This window comes from Mytilus trossulus, chromosome 3, assembly GCF_036588685.1.
Source record: "Mytilus trossulus isolate FHL-02 chromosome 3, PNRI_Mtr1.1.1.hap1, whole genome shotgun sequence".
In the NCBI taxonomy this organism is placed as follows: domain Eukaryota; kingdom Metazoa; phylum Mollusca; class Bivalvia; order Mytilida; family Mytilidae; genus Mytilus; species Mytilus trossulus.
The window spans coordinates 13,417,844-13,435,408 of record NC_086375.1 but is presented as its reverse complement, the minus strand read 5'-3'; the positions used below and the strand labels follow the sequence as shown (position 1 = coordinate 13,435,408).

The 17,565-nt window shown below is 37.0% G+C and overlaps 3 protein-coding genes across 3 annotated transcripts; all 3 read right to left on the bottom strand.

Annotated features, from left to right (window-relative positions):
• Positions 1-2,065: 2,065 nt before the first annotated feature.
• Positions 2,066-4,191, bottom strand: LOC134710193 (uncharacterized). Its single transcript, XM_063570422.1, has 2 exons — positions 4,074-4,191; positions 2,066-2,884 (listed from the first exon to the last, which is right to left on the bottom strand). The coding sequence occupies exon 2, from the start codon at positions 2,878-2,880 to the stop codon at positions 2,392-2,394; it is 489 nt and encodes a 162-aa protein (XP_063426492.1). The 5' UTR covers positions 2,881-2,884; positions 4,074-4,191; the 3' UTR covers positions 2,066-2,391.
• A 5,307-nt stretch (positions 4,192-9,498) lies between these two features.
• Positions 9,499-10,614, bottom strand: LOC134710408 (repetin-like). Its single transcript, XM_063570762.1, has 2 exons — positions 10,500-10,614; positions 9,499-10,373 (listed from the first exon to the last, which is right to left on the bottom strand). Exons 1-2 carry the CDS (start codon positions 10,612-10,614, stop codon positions 9,499-9,501), a joined length of 990 nt encoding a protein of 329 aa, XP_063426832.1.
• A 4-nt stretch (positions 10,615-10,618) lies between these two features.
• LOC134710406 (cysteine-rich, acidic integral membrane protein-like) lies at positions 10,619-17,057 on the bottom strand. The gene is made up of 8 exons (XM_063570761.1): positions 17,052-17,057; positions 16,083-16,377; positions 14,409-15,974; positions 13,995-14,282; positions 13,185-13,904; positions 12,014-13,003; positions 11,473-11,832; positions 10,619-11,184 (listed from the first exon to the last, which is right to left on the bottom strand). The coding sequence occupies exons 1-8, from the start codon at positions 17,055-17,057 to the stop codon at positions 10,619-10,621; spliced, it is 4,791 nt and encodes a 1,596-aa protein (XP_063426831.1).
• Positions 17,058-17,565: the final 508 nt, after the last annotated feature.

Sequence of the window (17,565 nt, the reverse complement as noted above, 5' to 3'; positions counted from 1 at the left end):
CATGGAGGCTCTTTCGAAGCCTCATGTTATAATTATTCATAAAAAATTGACCCCCCTCCTCCCTGCCTTAAAATCAATACTTTTTCAATCTCATAAGCATCTGTACTAGAACATCTCCATGACAAGGTTCTGGATTGCACCAGCACCCTAGTGTCTTACTACGTAATTCTTCTATTGAGTCTAATAAAGTTTTTCCATCGTATAATTTTGTATCTGACATTATATAATCCCTATACATATCTATACACTTGTCTCTCCCATGTTTTTTTGCCTGGAATGGGTTTTTCCACTTGCTCCCTACAGCTCCAGGGACATAATGAGTCATATTTCTGCCTATGTATAGGTTATTTGGGTCTGTCAACCAGTGCTGAAGGTCTTTGTATCCTTTATGATTCAATGATTGTTTCTTGACCGATATGACACAGGTTGGCCGAGGTCTTTCAGTTTGAGTTATGATAGTACTAGTCTCTTCTTTTGCATTGTCCCTGTTACCTGCTTGTATTTGTTTAACATTGTCTTTGGTTGCAGCACAGTCAGCCATTATTCAAAAATTTCTAAAATTAAAAATAAAAGAATTTTATAAATAAGTTATTAATACTTCAACAGTGTTAGACAAATAAAAAAGATGGAGGGATAGACAGACAACGATATACCATAATCACGTCCCGTAAACTGGTTATAAAAAGTTAAGAAACGACCTTATGGGAAGGGCTCGGATCCCACTAACATGTTTAACTCCACCACATTCTCTTGGTATTTGCTTGTCCAAAATCAGGAGCCTGTAATTCAGTGGTTGTCGTTTGTTTGTGTGCTATATAACTGTTGGAATTTTGTACATACATTAGGCCGTTACTTTTCTTGTTTGAATAGTTTTACATTGCCATTTCTGGGCCTTTTACAGCTGACTATGTGGTATGGGCTTTGCTCATTGTTGAAATCCGTACAGTGACTTATAGTTGTGTGCCATTTCGGTCTCTTGTGGAGATAAGTCTCAATGGCATTCATAACACATCTTCTCTTTTATATGTATATATATTTTTTTTTATATAATTGATGAAAAGTATATTAATATTACAGCTAATAATTTAGTTGATAAATTAATTGTTCATATTAATTTACCGAACAAAAATTTGTGATTTCATGCATTAATTGTGAGGGTTTTTTTATTGCAATTTTTTAGATATCTTTTGAAATTGCAGAAAAGTGCATTTTGAATGACATTGCTTGGTGGTGTGAAGGTTTCTATAGTAGTAGCATCAGTACTAATGCATCTATACATTTTTTATACGTTTACTCATTCTGGTAAAAAAACTAAGAGGGAGATATTCTGTATATCCCCGTCCAAAATCAGGAACCCAGCCATGTAGTGGTTGTTTCAAATACATATTGATGTGTGTTGCATTCTTTATGTGTGTTCATGATTGATCCTTGATAGTCTTTTTCACGGTAATGTAAAAAAGAAGACATGGTCCAATTGCCCTTTCTAGACAAGAGACAATTTAAAAGAGACAAAAGATATCAGTCTTATCAAAATATAGAATACTGATTTCGTAATACTCTATGTATTTTAGTTAGACTGAAATTAAAGATACAAAAGGGACTCGTATTCAAAATCATAAGTCAAAAATAAATGGATATGCCATGGGGGAAAACTTAAAACGAGCAAAAGATAAACAACAGTGTACAAAACACACAAAAAACAACTACAGACTGATCAATGCAACTGAACCAACGGAAGGGTAAGCAGATCCAGCTCCAGATATATAGAACCCGTCTTGTTACTCATATGATTTGTCTAATTTATATTTATCCAACTTTTTATATACTCAAATCAATTTTGAGGTCAAATGTCGAAAAATTTAAGATGTTTAGTTGATAGAACTTATAGATAAAAATCCGATCATAATAGATTTTTTTCATTTTTTGTTTTGGCTGCCCCAGTCCAGCAATCCAGATTCTGGTTAGCTTGGGTAGTTGAGCCTTAGGAAAATATTTACCGACCAACAGTGGACCTTAAACAAATAAGATATATCATGTATTCAGCTATATACATGTCTATTCTAACTTGAAATATGCTTGTTTATTCATATAATATGAACATGATATCAGATTGACACATAGTATTAGTTCGTATTACTCAGGCTTGAGTTTTCTATGTTGTGTTATGCCGAGTACTGTTTGTGTTTCATCGTTTTTCTGTTTAGCCCCAGAATATTTCACAGATTTTTTATATTACATTGTCACTATGTTTTCTTTCTTCTCTTTTTTGTCATTTGATTAAGAGACACACTTTTCTTCAAACATGATAATTTATTGCACAGGAACATCTCAATGAACATGTTTTACTTCGAACTTCATTGTTTCTATCAGAAGATATAACTGCATGCGCAGTTAGTTAAGTGTGCTCTTTTTTGATCTCATCAATATTTGAACAAGAACATCACCATGGCAGAATTCTGGCTTACACCAACATCCCAAAGTTTTCCCTTGAAGTTCTTCTATTGATTCCAACAGTGTCTTTCCGTCATACGTTTTCGTATCTGACAAAATGTACTCCTCGTACAATTCTACTCGTTTCTCTTTCCCCAGTTTCTCATCCTTAAAAGGATTTTGCCATTTGCTGCCAACAGCCCCAGGAACATAATGGGTCATGTCCCTACCAATGTATATATTGTTGGTGTCTTCTAACCAATGTTCTAGATCTTTGAAACCCATATGATTTAGGGATCGTTTCTTCACAGATACTACTCTTGTAGGTCGAGGTCGCTGTATCTGCCTCTTTTTATCTCTCTTTTGATTGATAGTACGGTTCCCTGTCGTATCTGCATTATTTCCGCGCACTTGAACATTTTGTTCTGTAGACCCTAAACATTCTGCCATTTTACTGAAAAAAGTACAATATTACTGAAATGCTGTACAATGCTGGAGCTTTTTCACAAAAAAAACATAAGAGTGAAAAATACTCGTAAGTCTTGAACATTTCAGTATAACTTACGATCAATTTTAACTTGTATCTTAGCGTCAACCCAACAATGAAAATGTGGTCATTTCACCTTACAATCATTTTGTAGACCAAATATAGCTAATTTACAATAAATGTGCCCGTCCAAAAACATGAACCTCGCCATGCAGTAGGAGTTTTAAATATGTAATGATGTGTGTTGCGTTCTTCATGTCTATTCATGACTGATAGTCTTTTTCATGGTAATGTAAAAAAGAAGATGTGGTATGATTGTCCATTTTAAACAAGATACGATAAGACGGAGACAAAAGATATCAGTCTAATCAAAATATAGAACAACTGATTTCGTTATACTCTATATGTTTAGTTAGACTGAAAAGATACTGCAGAGGGACTCGAATTCAAACTCATAAGTCGAAATATATTCGGAAGTTTTGAAAGATTATATCTTAGATAATTTCTCTCTCTACCTTTCTCTCTCTTTCTTTCTCTCACTCTACTCGTATGAAATATAAAATATATCATGAATATTTTTAAAAGTTTACGCCGGCTAGCTTACCACTAGTAAAATTATACGGATACGAATAATAACAATTTAAAGAAATGAAAATAAGTTAGTCATATGAAACCTTAAATTAAAAAAAATGATGCATATGTTTCTTTTGACAAAATGGATAGTTTTCATTACTAAACTTATGTACATATACTTTTTTTCTGAAGAAAATTCTTTAATTTGTCCACATTTAAAAGAAGTTTACTTTTTTTTTTAAATTTATCAAAACTATTTATAAATAGTTTTGATAAATTTTAAAAAAAAGTATAAAGTCTAAATAAAACAATAAACAAGGCACTGGCATGAAAATACTAAGCTTCGTTTCATTAGGTTTTTCATATATGATCTCTTAGCTAGTGTCCCATTAAGTAGTAGCAAATATTAAATAAATATTAACTAAAAACATTACAAACAAAAATATTCATAGAATAGGAAATGTTTTTTTTTAAATCTGTTTTGTAAAATGACACTGTAGTCAATAAAAGAGACGGAGTATGCTTGTCAGTAAGACAATCCAGATACTAAAGACTTAAATTTAATACATGTAGAGATTCTTACCCGAAGCTTGAGTTCAAATCGTCACTATATAAACTCCAAACTAAAACATCGCTCGTTTTATTTTTAAAAGGATATTTCACAACACGTAGAAACACTAAATGAGTGACTGCATGATCAACTAAATATTGTTTATTGATCCTTAAAGTTTACAGATATAAATAGTGTCAATACCAATAGAGTATAAATAGAACTGTATTTTATACGTCCCAATTTCTCAACCATAATATTATGGTTTTAGTTTTTAAGATCGAGACAGCTATCAAACTACGCAAAAATCGATTAATGCGGAGAAAAAATGTTTGCCTAAATAAGTTGCTTAATAGTATAGTCATAGATGTATAAACCCATGGGTTTATATTTATTTGGTATCTGTTACACGATGATGCTATGGCCACCACAATTAGATCAGCTTCTATTATACTGCTCGTTTTAACGTCCAGAATATGTATGAAACAATTGCTACTGCATTTAAACTAGCACATTTTTTGGTGTCTCCATTCGCAGACAGGTTTCATGGACTAATGTATTTTTCGGTGTTTATTTTCATGGACTAATGTATTTTTCGGTGTTTATTTTCATGGACTAATGTATTTTTCGGTGTTTATTTTCATGGACTAATGTATTTTTCGGTGTTTATTTTCATGGACTAATGTATTTATTTTCATGATCTTTCATGTTTCCATTGTTTACCTTTGTTTTGCTATAACACATCTCTCTCAAAGAATAGAGTTTTATATCTTAAAAAATGCTATCCGAAAGAAACAAATTCCGGTAGTATAAAAGTCGTTGCTTTGTTCACAATGCTTTCCGGAAAACAACTAGATTTCCTATTTGTTAATTGAAACAAAACTTATATAGGAGGAAGATATCGGAAAGAGACAACAACCTTTTTTTATTTTTTGGGGTCAATATGTCAAAGTTCAAGGTCACTTGTTAATAAAGAAAATAAAAAAAAAGTAATATCCGTATAATATTCTGAACTTAATTTGTTGGTTAAAAATGAAGATGTGAGGAAAATAGATTTCTAGACTGGAAGGAAGGTCACAGTTGCTAAAAATATAGAAAAATCAAAGTGCTGGATAGCACCTGTGGAAAGTTTGCAACGGTAGATTGTAATATTTCAAATAAATAGTGTGTAGATTGCATTGTTAACTTTTTTTTCCTACTTGAAAAAGAAAAAACTTTATCAAGAAATGATTGTAACAGGATGCTGCTACGAAGTCTCCCAAACAAAGTTCTCAAAATTAGTCATTCCCACGGGTCGCCTGACATTAAGCAAAGTCCAATACAAAGGTCTAGTTAAGTGATATTCATGATTTGGGGGTGGGTATCTAGACAGTTTACAGGTTCTCAAACAGGCAGGAGGTAGGGTAAGAGTGGCCCTAGGGACCAGTCTTTTATTTCATCTGATTTTTTTTATTATTTCGTACAAGAATATATGTTGTTTCAGTGTGGGGATTTCAACAGTTTTCAAATTTTCGAAAAGGGGGTGGATCTTGACTGTTTACAAGTTCTCAAAACAGGATGGGGTGGTTGGTTGGGTCACCCCTGTGGACTTCTTCTATATTTCATTTTGATTCATTTTATTTTCTCATACAAAAATATATATGGTTTGTGGGTGGGGATCTCAGCCGTTTACAAGTTCTCAAACAACAAGGGGATGGGATTGACCCCTAGGGACTCGCCTTCTTTTGAATTTGATTTGTTTTATTGTCCAGTACAAGAATATATATGGTTAAGGGGTGGGGATCTTGACCATTTCCAAGTTGTCAAACAACAGGGGGTGGGGCTGACCCAAAGGGACTCCCACTTTATTTCATTGAATTTGTCTTGTTGCCCTATACAAAAATATATATGGTTTAGGGGTGGGGATTTCGACCGTTTACAAGTTCTCAGACATGAGGGGGTGGGGCTGACCTTAATGGACTCCCACTTTATTTCATTAAATTTGTTTTGTTGCCCTATACAAATATATATATGGTTTAGGGGTGGGGATCTCGACCGTTTTCAAGTTGTCAGACATGAGGGGGTGGGGCTGACCAAAAGTGACACCCACTTTATTTCATTTAATTTGTTTTGTTGCCCTATACAAAAATATATATGGTTTAGGGGTGGGGATCTCGACCGTTTACAAGTTCTCATACATGAGGGGGTGGGGCTGACCCAAAGGGACTCCCACTTTATTTCATTGAATTTGTTTTGTTGCCCTATACAAAAATATATATGGTTTAGAGGTGGGGATCTCGACAGTTTCTAAGTTCCAGACATGAGGGGTTGGGGCTGACCCAAAGGGACACCCACTTTATTTAATTTGATTTGTTTTGTTGTCCTATACAAAAATATATATGGTTTATGGGTGGGGATCTCAACTGTTTACGAGTTTTCGAAAAGAAAGGGATGGGGTGACTGACCCCTCTGGAGTTCCTCTATATTTCATTTGATTTATTTCATTGTCCCATACAATAATATATATGGTATATGGGTGGAGATCTCAACTGTTAATAAGTTCTCAAAAAACCAGGGGGTGAGGGTGACCCCAGGGGACTCGCCTTTTATTTCATTTGATTTGTTTTATTGTAACGTATAAAGAATATCTAATGTTTAGGAGTGGGGATCTGACTGTTTTTAAGTATTCAAACATGAGGGGTTAGGTGGGGTGACACCATGGACTCAGCCTAAATTTAATTAATTTGATTTGTTTTATGGTCCTGTGACCATTATTGAAAACCATGTGTGGGTGTCACTTACTGTTTTCTTAAAGTTTATAATTTATTATTGTTATTGAAAATTAAAAAAAAAATCCCTTGGGGTTCTATAGTAAATTCCTCCCTTCTGTTGGCCCCTCAAAATACAACTAAATAGACCCCAAGGAGAAAAAAATAAGAACTGAGCAAAAACTTGTTCTCTATCTATTCTTTACCTGTGTATCATGAAATCTCTGGTCTGACCTACTCTATATATTTATAGACCCCCCTTCTATGAACTAATGTTCTCTGTCTATTCTTTACCTGTGTATCATGACATCAACATTTTTTTTCTACTTTCTGTTTGCTATTTTTACTAGGCCGCACCACTTCCAGTAAACATGATATCCTTCCACTTTCCTGGATTGATATCCCCAAAAGATGCAAGTTTTTTTTAAAGTCTATATATATGTTTCAATTCAGCATAAACCTATAATCAAACAGAAAAAACTGAGTTCAGAAAAAAATTCAGAAAAAAATGCACTATTTTGTTTCCCTCCATGTTTTGACATGCACCGGAAATTGGAGTTGTAATACAAGACTGGTACCTGAAGAATACCGATAAAATCATAACGTAGAAACTGCTGTCTCGTGTGTGTTTTGATTTTACTTTCCGCGTAGCGCAGATCCGCGAAGTAGTGTTTGTTCGTCTTTCAAATGAAGTTGAATTATTTGATTTATCGATGAAAATTCAGTACATTTCTTATTCAAGCTGTATGCTATTAAAATAGAAGAGCTCAAAATTGCAAAAGCATCTTTCTATTATTAGTTTTCAAACACCAGTACTACATTATCTAGAAGTAGGACACACTTCCTAAAGTAAGTTAGTCTGTCTCTTTTCCGGTTAGGTCGATGCCTTAAGAAAGTTTATTGCTATAGCAAGCTATAGCAAACTTTCCAAAAACCGGTTTCACCGAGTTGTTGGGGAATTTCTCAAAGTCCATTTGTTGGATTTTAATGTAACTAATACCAGTTTTAAAAAGTGGGAAAAGGAGAAAGCATATCGACTTTGGCATTGTCAAAAGTCAAGGTCACAGTTGCTTAGTTACAGAGTTGGGGTAATTGTAATTGTAATCGTTAATCAGCTGTAATTGATTACAATTCTTCAAGTAATCATTGTAATCATTAATCAGCCAAAAATCTGATTACATGTAATTTAATTTAATCAATTACTTTTCAAAATACCCTGTAATCCTGATTACTTTATGATTACATTCTGATTACAATGAAAAAATATCTTAAACTGTGTTTATGGTCAATAAAGGAAACTTTTTGTTACTCTTATTCAATTCACATTGAACATGTTGAGATAGTTTGGTTTACTTTATCTTTTTATAAAACATGACAATTGGTTTGTATACTTCAGTAAAAAATAAACTGTTACAGTATTGAAAAGTCATCAATAGCCTAAGAAGAGACATATAATATAATTATATGTTTCTGGCCTTAGTAAAAGATATTGTACATATATTTAGAATTTAAAGATGTACATATATATATATTTGATAATAACTGTTATATTCAAGTAATACTTTTCTTTAACCTTAATTATAGTCTTTTGTTGATATTGTGATTTTTGTCATCTTTAAATTGACAGGTAGGAAACCAATTAAGGTTTGTTTTTATTGCAATTACCAACTGAGTATAGCTGTATGACAATATATATGGTAAAAGATAAATCAGACATGTGATTATTTATCTAATTAGCACAAAATTAATTAAAAGTTGGACAAATATCTTGTTTAAAATAAGCAAATGTTTGTATGTATTTAGACTGGACATGTAAAATGCAATGATTTTTAGCACTTGTATTTTGTTTACAATTTGATTAAACTGGTACAATTTCATCCATATTTTAACTCCCATAAACTGTACCTTGAAACAAAACATAAATTAAGTCTAGAACATGTCAAAGGACAAACAGCAAATGCTTTTTATAAAGCTATATTCAATTGAAGTCAAAATAATTCAGAGATTAATGATGATAAAACGCAATGGGTCGTAATCAGTGAAACAATGTTCATGTCTGTATGAAGTGGACTTTTGAGGTTTATTAAATAGATGAAGTTTGAAGTTGTCATTTTATAATATAGCAAACACATTACTTTCTAAAAATTTGCTATAGTTATATATTAAATGTTTATTCAGTCACATCATGCAAAATGTTTTTTTTAATCCATTGTTATCAGATGTAATCATGATTACTTTGCCAATGTAATCATTAATTTAATCAGACACTTTCAGAAATGATGTAATCATTAATTTAATTTAATCGTACAAATGACAAAGTAATTGTAATTTAATCAATTACATTGAAAGTAATCGGACCCATCTCTGCTTAGTTATGATATTTGTCAAAGTCTTGATTTCAGATGAAATCTCTTAAATATGGCCTTTTTCAATAGAAATAGTTTATCAGTCAGGTTGGTAATTAAAATAGGCCAGGGTGATTGGAACCACTAACTAAAACACATGGATCAAAGTTCTTAATGTTATGATAACTATATGAACATTGGATTCGAATTTCTGAATCTTATATAAATAAAATCTGATAAATTTAGCTTCACCACAACACCACAATACTAGTAACTTTCTGTCTCGCTATTACTTACAACACCACATTTACTTACTGCAACGCAATTACTTACAACACAACAATTCCTTACACCACAAACAATTACTTACAACATCACGATAACTTGCTGCATCTCAATTACATACAGCATCACAATTACTAATAAAGTACCATCATTACTTAAAACACCGCAATAATTTACAGCACCAAAATTAATTACTGCACCAGAATAACATGCAACACCACAATGACATCCATCACGACAATGAAATGCATCACCATAATCACATGCATCATACCAATCACATGCATCACCACAATGACCTGCATCACCATACTGACCTGCATCACCACAATGACCTGCATCACCATAATGACCTGCATCACCACAATGACCAACATCACCATAATGACCTGCATCACCACAATGACCAACATCACCATAATGACCTGCATCACCACAATGACCTGCATCACCACAATTACGTGCATCACCACAATGACATACAGCACCACAATCACAAGCATCACAACAATGACATTCATCGCCATAATGATCTGCATCACAACAATCACCATAATGGCCTACATCACCACAATGACATGCATCACCACAATGACCTGCATCACCACAATGACCTGCATCACCACAATGACATGCATCACCACAATGACCTGCAGCACCACAATAAGCCCAATCGCCACAATGACCTGCATCACCAAAAAGACCTGCAGCACCACAATAAGCCCAATCGCCACAATGACCTGCATCACCACAATGACATGCATCGCCATAATGATCTGCACCACCATAATGATCTGAATCACCGTAATGACAAACAGCACCACAATGACCTGCATCACCATAATGACAAACAGCACCACAATGACCTGCATCACCATAATGACCTACATACTCACAATGACCTGCATCACTACAATGACCTGCAGCACCACAATCACATGCAGCACCATAATGACCTACATCACTTCAATCAACTGCATCATTACAATGACCTGCAGCACCATAATGACCTACATCACCATAATGACCTGCATCACCATAATGACCTACATCACTTCAATCAACTGCTTCAAAACAATGACCTGCATCACCACAATGACCTTCATCACCATAATGACCTGCATCACCATAATGACCAACATCACCATAATGACCTACATCACTACAATCACCTACATCACCACAAATCACATGCATCACTTCAACCACCTGCATCACCATAATGACCTACATCACTACAATCAACTGCATCACCACAATGACCTGCATTACCATAATGACCTACATCACTACAATCACCTACATCACCAAAATGACCTACATTACCACAATCACATGTATCACTACATTCACCTGCATCACCATAATGACCTACATCACCACAATAACATACATCAACACAATGACCTACATCAACACAATGACATGCAGCACCACAATTACATGCATCACCACAATAAAATGCATCACCACAATGACCTGCATCACCACAATGACCTGCAGCACCATAATAAGCCCAATCGCCACAATGACCTGCATCACCAAAAAGACCTGCAGCACCACAATAAGCCCAATCGCCACAATGACCTGCATCACCACAATGACATGCATCGCCATAATGATCTGCACCACCATAATGATCTGCATCACCGTAATGACAAACAGCACCACAATGACCTGCATCACCATAATGACAAACAGCACCACAATGACCTGCATCACCATAATGACCTACATACTCACAATGACCTGCATCACTACAATGACCTGCAGCACCACAATCACATGCAGCACCATAATGACCTACATCACTTCAATCAACTGCATCACCACAATGACCTGCAGCACCATAATGACCTACATCCCCATAATGACCTGCATCACCATAATGACCTACATCACTTCAATCAACTGCATCAAAACAATGACCTGCATCACCACAATGACCTTCATCACCATAATGACCTGCATCACCATAATGACCAACATCACCATAATGACCTACATCATTAAAATCACCTACACACCACAATGACCTACATCACCACAAATCACATGCATCACTACAACCACCTGCATCACCATAATGACCTACATCACTACAATCAACTGCATCACCACAATGACCTGCATTACCATAATGACCTACATCACTACAATCACCCACATCACCACAATGACCTACATTACCACAATCACATGTATCACTACATTCACCTGCATCACCATAATGACCTACATCACCACAATAACATACATCAACACAATGACCTTCATCAACACAATGACATGCAGCACCACAATTACATGCATCACCACAATAAAATGCATCACCGCAATGACCTGCAGCATCACAATGACATGCATCACCACAATGACCTACATCACCACAATGACCTGCATCACCCCAATGACCTGCATCACCACAATAACTTGCATCACCATTATCACATGCATCTTTTCAATCACCTGCATTACCATAATGATTTGCATCACCACAATGACTTGCATCACCACAATGATCTGCATCACCACAATGACCTTCATCACCATAATGACCTGCATCAACAAACAGCACCACAATGACCTGCATTACCATAATGACCTGCATCACCACAATCACCTGCATCACCACAATGACCTGCATCACCACAATGACCTGCATTACCATAATGACCTGCATCACTACAATGACCTGCAGCACCACAATCACATACATCACCATAATGACCTGCATCACCATAATGACCTGCATCACCACAATGACCTGCAGCACCACAATGACCTACATCACCACAATGACCTGCATCACCATAATGCCCTGCAGCACCAAAATGATCTGCATTACCATAATGACATGCATTATCATAATGACCTACATCACTACAATCACATACATCACCACAACGACCTACATCACTACAATCACCTGCATCTCCACAATCACATGCATCACTACAATCACCTGCATCACCATAATGGCCTACATCACCACAATAACCTACATCAACACAATGACCTACATCACCACAATGACATGCAGCACCACAATGACATGCATCACTACAGTCACCTGCATCACCATAATGGCCTACATCCCCACAATGACATGCATCACCACAATGATCTGCATGAAAACAATGACCTGCATCACCACAATGACTTGCATCACCACAATCACATGCATCACTATAATCACCATAATGACCTGCATCACCATAATGACCTACATCACTACAATCACCTGCATCACCCCAATCGCGTGAATCACTACAATCAACTGCATCACCACAATGACCTGCATTACCATAATGACCTACATCACTACAATCACCCACATCACCACAATGACCTACATTACCACAATCACATGTATCACTACATTCACCTGCATCACCATAATGACCTACATCACCACAATAACATACATCAACACAATGACCTTCATCAACACAATGACATGCAGCACCACAATTACATGCATCACCACAATAAAATGCATCACCGCAATGACCTGCAGCATCACAATGACATGCATCACCACAATGACCTACATCACCACAATGACCTGCATCACCCCAATGACCTGCATCACCACAATAACTTGCATCACCATTATCACATGCATCTTTTCAATCACCTGCATTACCATAATGATTTGCATCACCACAATGACTTGCATCACCACAATGATCTGCATCACCACAATGACCTTCATCACCATAATGACCTGCATCAACAAACAGCACCACAATGACCTGCATTACCATAATGACCTGCATCACCACAATCACCTGCATCACCACAATGACCTGCATCACCACAATGACCTGCATTACCATAATGACCTGCATCACTACAATGACCTGCAGCACCACAATCACATACATCACCATAATGACCTGCATCACCATAATGACCTGCATCACCACAATGACCTGCAGCACCACAATGACCTACATCACCACAATGACCTGCATCACCATAATGCCCTGCAGCACCAAAATGATCTGCATTACCATAATGACATGCATTATCATAATGACCTACATCACTACAATCACATACATCACCACAACGACCTACATCACTACAATCACCTGCATCTCCACAATCACATGCATCACTACAATCACCTGCATCACCATAATGGCCTACATCACCACAATAACCTACATCAACACAATGACCTACATCACCACAATGACATGCAGCACCACAATGACATGCATCACTACAGTCACCTGCATCACCATAATGGCCTACATCCCCACAATGACATGCATCACCACAATGATCTGCATGAAAACAATGACCTGCATCACCACAATGACTTGCATCACCACAATCACATGCATCACTATAATCACCATAATGACCTGCATCACCATAATGACCTACATCACTACAATCACCTGCATCACCCCAATCGCGTGAATCACTACAATCACCTGCATCACCATAATGGCCTACATCACCACAATGACCTTAATCAACACAATGACCTACATCACCACAATGTCATGCAGCACCACAATAAAATGCATCACCACAATGACCTACATCATCACAATGACCTGCATCACCACAATGACCTGCATCACCACAATCACATGCATCACCACAATGACCTGCATCACCACAATGACCTACATCACCACAATGACCTGCAGCACCACAATGACCTGCATTTCCATAATGACCTACATCACTATAATGACCTACATCACTACAATGACCTGCATCACCACAATGACCTGCATCACCACAATGACCTGCATTTCCATAATGACCTACATCACCATAATGACCTACATCACAACAATGACCTGCATCACCACAATGACCTGCATCACCACAATGACCTACATCAACACAATGACCTACATCACCACAATGACATGCAGCACCACAATAAAATGAATCACCACAATGACCTACATCACCTCAATGACCTACATCACCACAATGACATGCAGTACCACAATAACCTGCATTACCATAATGACCTGCATCACCATAATGACCTACATCACTACAATCATCTGCATCACCACAATGACCTGCATCACCACAATGACCTACATCACCACAATGACCTACATCACTACAATGACCTGCAGCACCACAATGACCTGCATCACCACAATGACCTGCATCACCATAATGAGTTACATCACTACAATCATCTGCATCACCACAATGACCTGCATCACCACAATGACCTACATCACCACAATGACCTACATCACTACAATGACCTGCAGCACCACAATGACCTGCAGCACCACAATGACCTGCATCACCATAATGACCTACATCACTACAATCATCTGCATCAACACAATGACCTGCATCACCACAATGACCTACATCACCACAATGACCTACATCACTACAATGACCTGCAGCATCACAATGACCTGCAGCACCACAATGACCTGCATCACATACATCACCACAATCACATGCATCACTACAATCACCTGCATCACTACAATGACCTGCATCACTACAATGACCTACATCACCACAATGACCTACATCACTACAATGACCTGCATCACAACAATGACCTGCATCACCACAATGACCTACATCAACACAATGACCTACATCAACACAATGACCTACATCACTACAATGACCTGCATCACCACAATGACCTACATCACCACAATGACCTACATCACTACAATGACCTGCATCACCACAATGACCTACATCACCACAATGACCTGCATCACAACAATGACCTGCATCACAACAATGACCTGCATCAACACAATGACCTACATCAACACAATGACCTACATCACTACAATGACCTGCATCACCACAATGACCTACATCACCACAATGACCTACATCACTACAATGACCTGCATCACCACAATGACCTGCATCACCACAATGACCTGCATCACAACAATGACCTGCATCACCACAATGACCTGCATCAACACAATGACCTACATCAACACAATGACCTACATCACTACAATGACCTGCATCACCACAATGACCTACATCACCACAATGACCTACATCACTACAATGACCTGCAGCACCACAATGACCTGCAGCACCACAATGACCTGCATTTCCATAATGACCTACATCACCACAATGACCTGCATCACCATAATGACCTACATCACTACAATCATCTGCATCACCACAATGACCTGCATCACCACAATGACCTACATCACCACAATGACCTACATCACTACAATGACCTGCAGCACCACAATGACCTGCAACACATACATCACCACAATCACATGCATCACTACAATCACCTGCATCACTACAATGACCTGCACCACCACAATGACATTCATCACTACAATCACCTGCATCACTACAATCACCTGCATCACCATAATGACCTGCATCACCATAATGGCCTACATCACCACAATGACCAACATCACCACAATCACATGCAGCACCAAAATAAAATGCATCACCATAATGACCTACATCACCACAATGACCTGCATCACCATAATGACCTACATCACTACAATCATCTGCATCACCACAATGACCTGCATCACCACAATGACTTGCATCACCACAATCACATGCATCAATACAATCACCTTAATGACTTGCATCACCACAATCACATGCATCACCATAATGACCTGCATTACCACAATGACCTGCATCACCATAATGACCTGCATTACCACAATGACCTGCATCACCATAATGACCTGCATCACCACAATGACCTGCATCACCATAATGACATGCATCACCACAATGACATGCATCACCACAATGACCTGCATCACCACAATGAACTGCATCTCCATAATGACCTGTATCACCACAATGACCTGCATCACCACAATGACCTGCATCACCACAATCACATACAGCACAAGAATGACATATATCACCAGAATTACCCACATCACAATTAAACACCACAATTACTGTTACCTCATAGACAAATGATAGAAGAAAAAAGAATTATACATTAGACAAAACTATAATTCACCACTATCAGTTTGCTGACCAAACATGAAGTCATTCTGTTCAGTAGTGTCTGACAAAAGTGTAATGGAAACATTTGTTGATTGGACAAGCTGAATGTGGTATACAGTGGGGGTATCATAACGGTCCCATATCAATATATAGAACTATATCATATGGCTGATAAACATGTCACAAATAATATGGAAACATACTTTACATTTGTATCTTAGATATTCAACAACATGGATGGCTGCTTAACATGTTAACACAACATCATTATCCCATGAACCCTGCCTTGTCCTTCAATACACACAATGAGTTTGATTTTGGATATGCTAGTTTATAAGGTAACAGTCCAAATGAACAACCTGAAGCATCATTCTGAGAAGGGATAATCAGTTTTTGCTTTCCCTTTAAAAATCTGTGTGCTAAGTCGGGAAGCACCAATTACAAATATTTTTTTAAATATGAGGTATGGTCTTTGTTCATTATTGATGGCTGTACAGTAATCTATAGTTGTTAATTTCAGAGACATTTGGTCTCTTCTGGGGAGTATTCTCATTGGCAATCATATCACATCTTGTTTTTTGTTTGTACTCTGATGGAGACTGATTTTTAGTTTGTTATTTATGTGTTACCAGCATGCTAACATGTTAAACCCCACCACAATAGACCACTTTCGAGTTCATCCGTCACCGGAGAAAACTCGTCAATTATACGCGCCTTTATGACGTCATTTACCAGATTGTTGGGATCGCCTGTATCCCTGTACTATTAACGTTCATCAAGCGTCTTAGTGATCGTCATTGTGCAGGATAAACTAGAAATAGTGGTTGTTCTGTAGGTACTTGATGACAATTCCCTAATGACAGCAGTGCTGATTGTTAATTTTGAGAATTCAATTCGCCAAAAAAATCTTACAATATAGAATTATAGTTTTCCAACCACTCGCTCAACATTGGAATGGAAGTGATGACACCCCTAAATGCACAAATGACGTTCACTCAAACCAGAGTTTTTGACGGAAATGCATCGAACTCGAAAGTTGTCTATTTTGCGCCTGTCCCAAGTCAGGAGCCTCTGGCCTTTGTTAGTCTAAGACTCTTGTATGATTTTTAATTTTAGTGTCTTGTGTATAATTTGGAGTTTATA

What these genes read in the sequence shown, in the direction of transcription:
- LOC134710193 (XM_063570422.1), bottom strand. Translation starts at nt 2,880, where the DNA reads ATGGCAGAATGTTTAGGGTCTACAGAACAAAATGTTCAAGTGCGCGGA.
- LOC134710408 (XM_063570762.1), bottom strand. Translation starts at nt 10,614, where the DNA reads ATGCATGTGATTTGTGGTGATGTAGGTGATTGTAGTGATGTAGGTCAT. An exon ending in AGGTCATTGTGGTGATGCAG is followed by an intron (nt 10,374 to 10,499) that starts GTCATTGTTTTG and finishes GAAGTGATGTAG; the next exon opens with GTCATTATGGTGCTGCATGT.
- LOC134710406 (XM_063570761.1), bottom strand. An exon ending in AGGTCATTATGGTAATGCAG is followed by an intron (nt 14,283 to 14,408) that starts GTTATTGTGGTA and finishes GTGTTGATGTAG; the next exon opens with GTCATTGTGGTGATGCAGGT. An exon ending in TGGTGATGCAGGTCATTATG is followed by an intron (nt 11,833 to 12,013) that starts GTAATGCAGGTC and finishes GTGGTGATGCAG; the next exon opens with GTCATTGGGGTGATGCAGGT.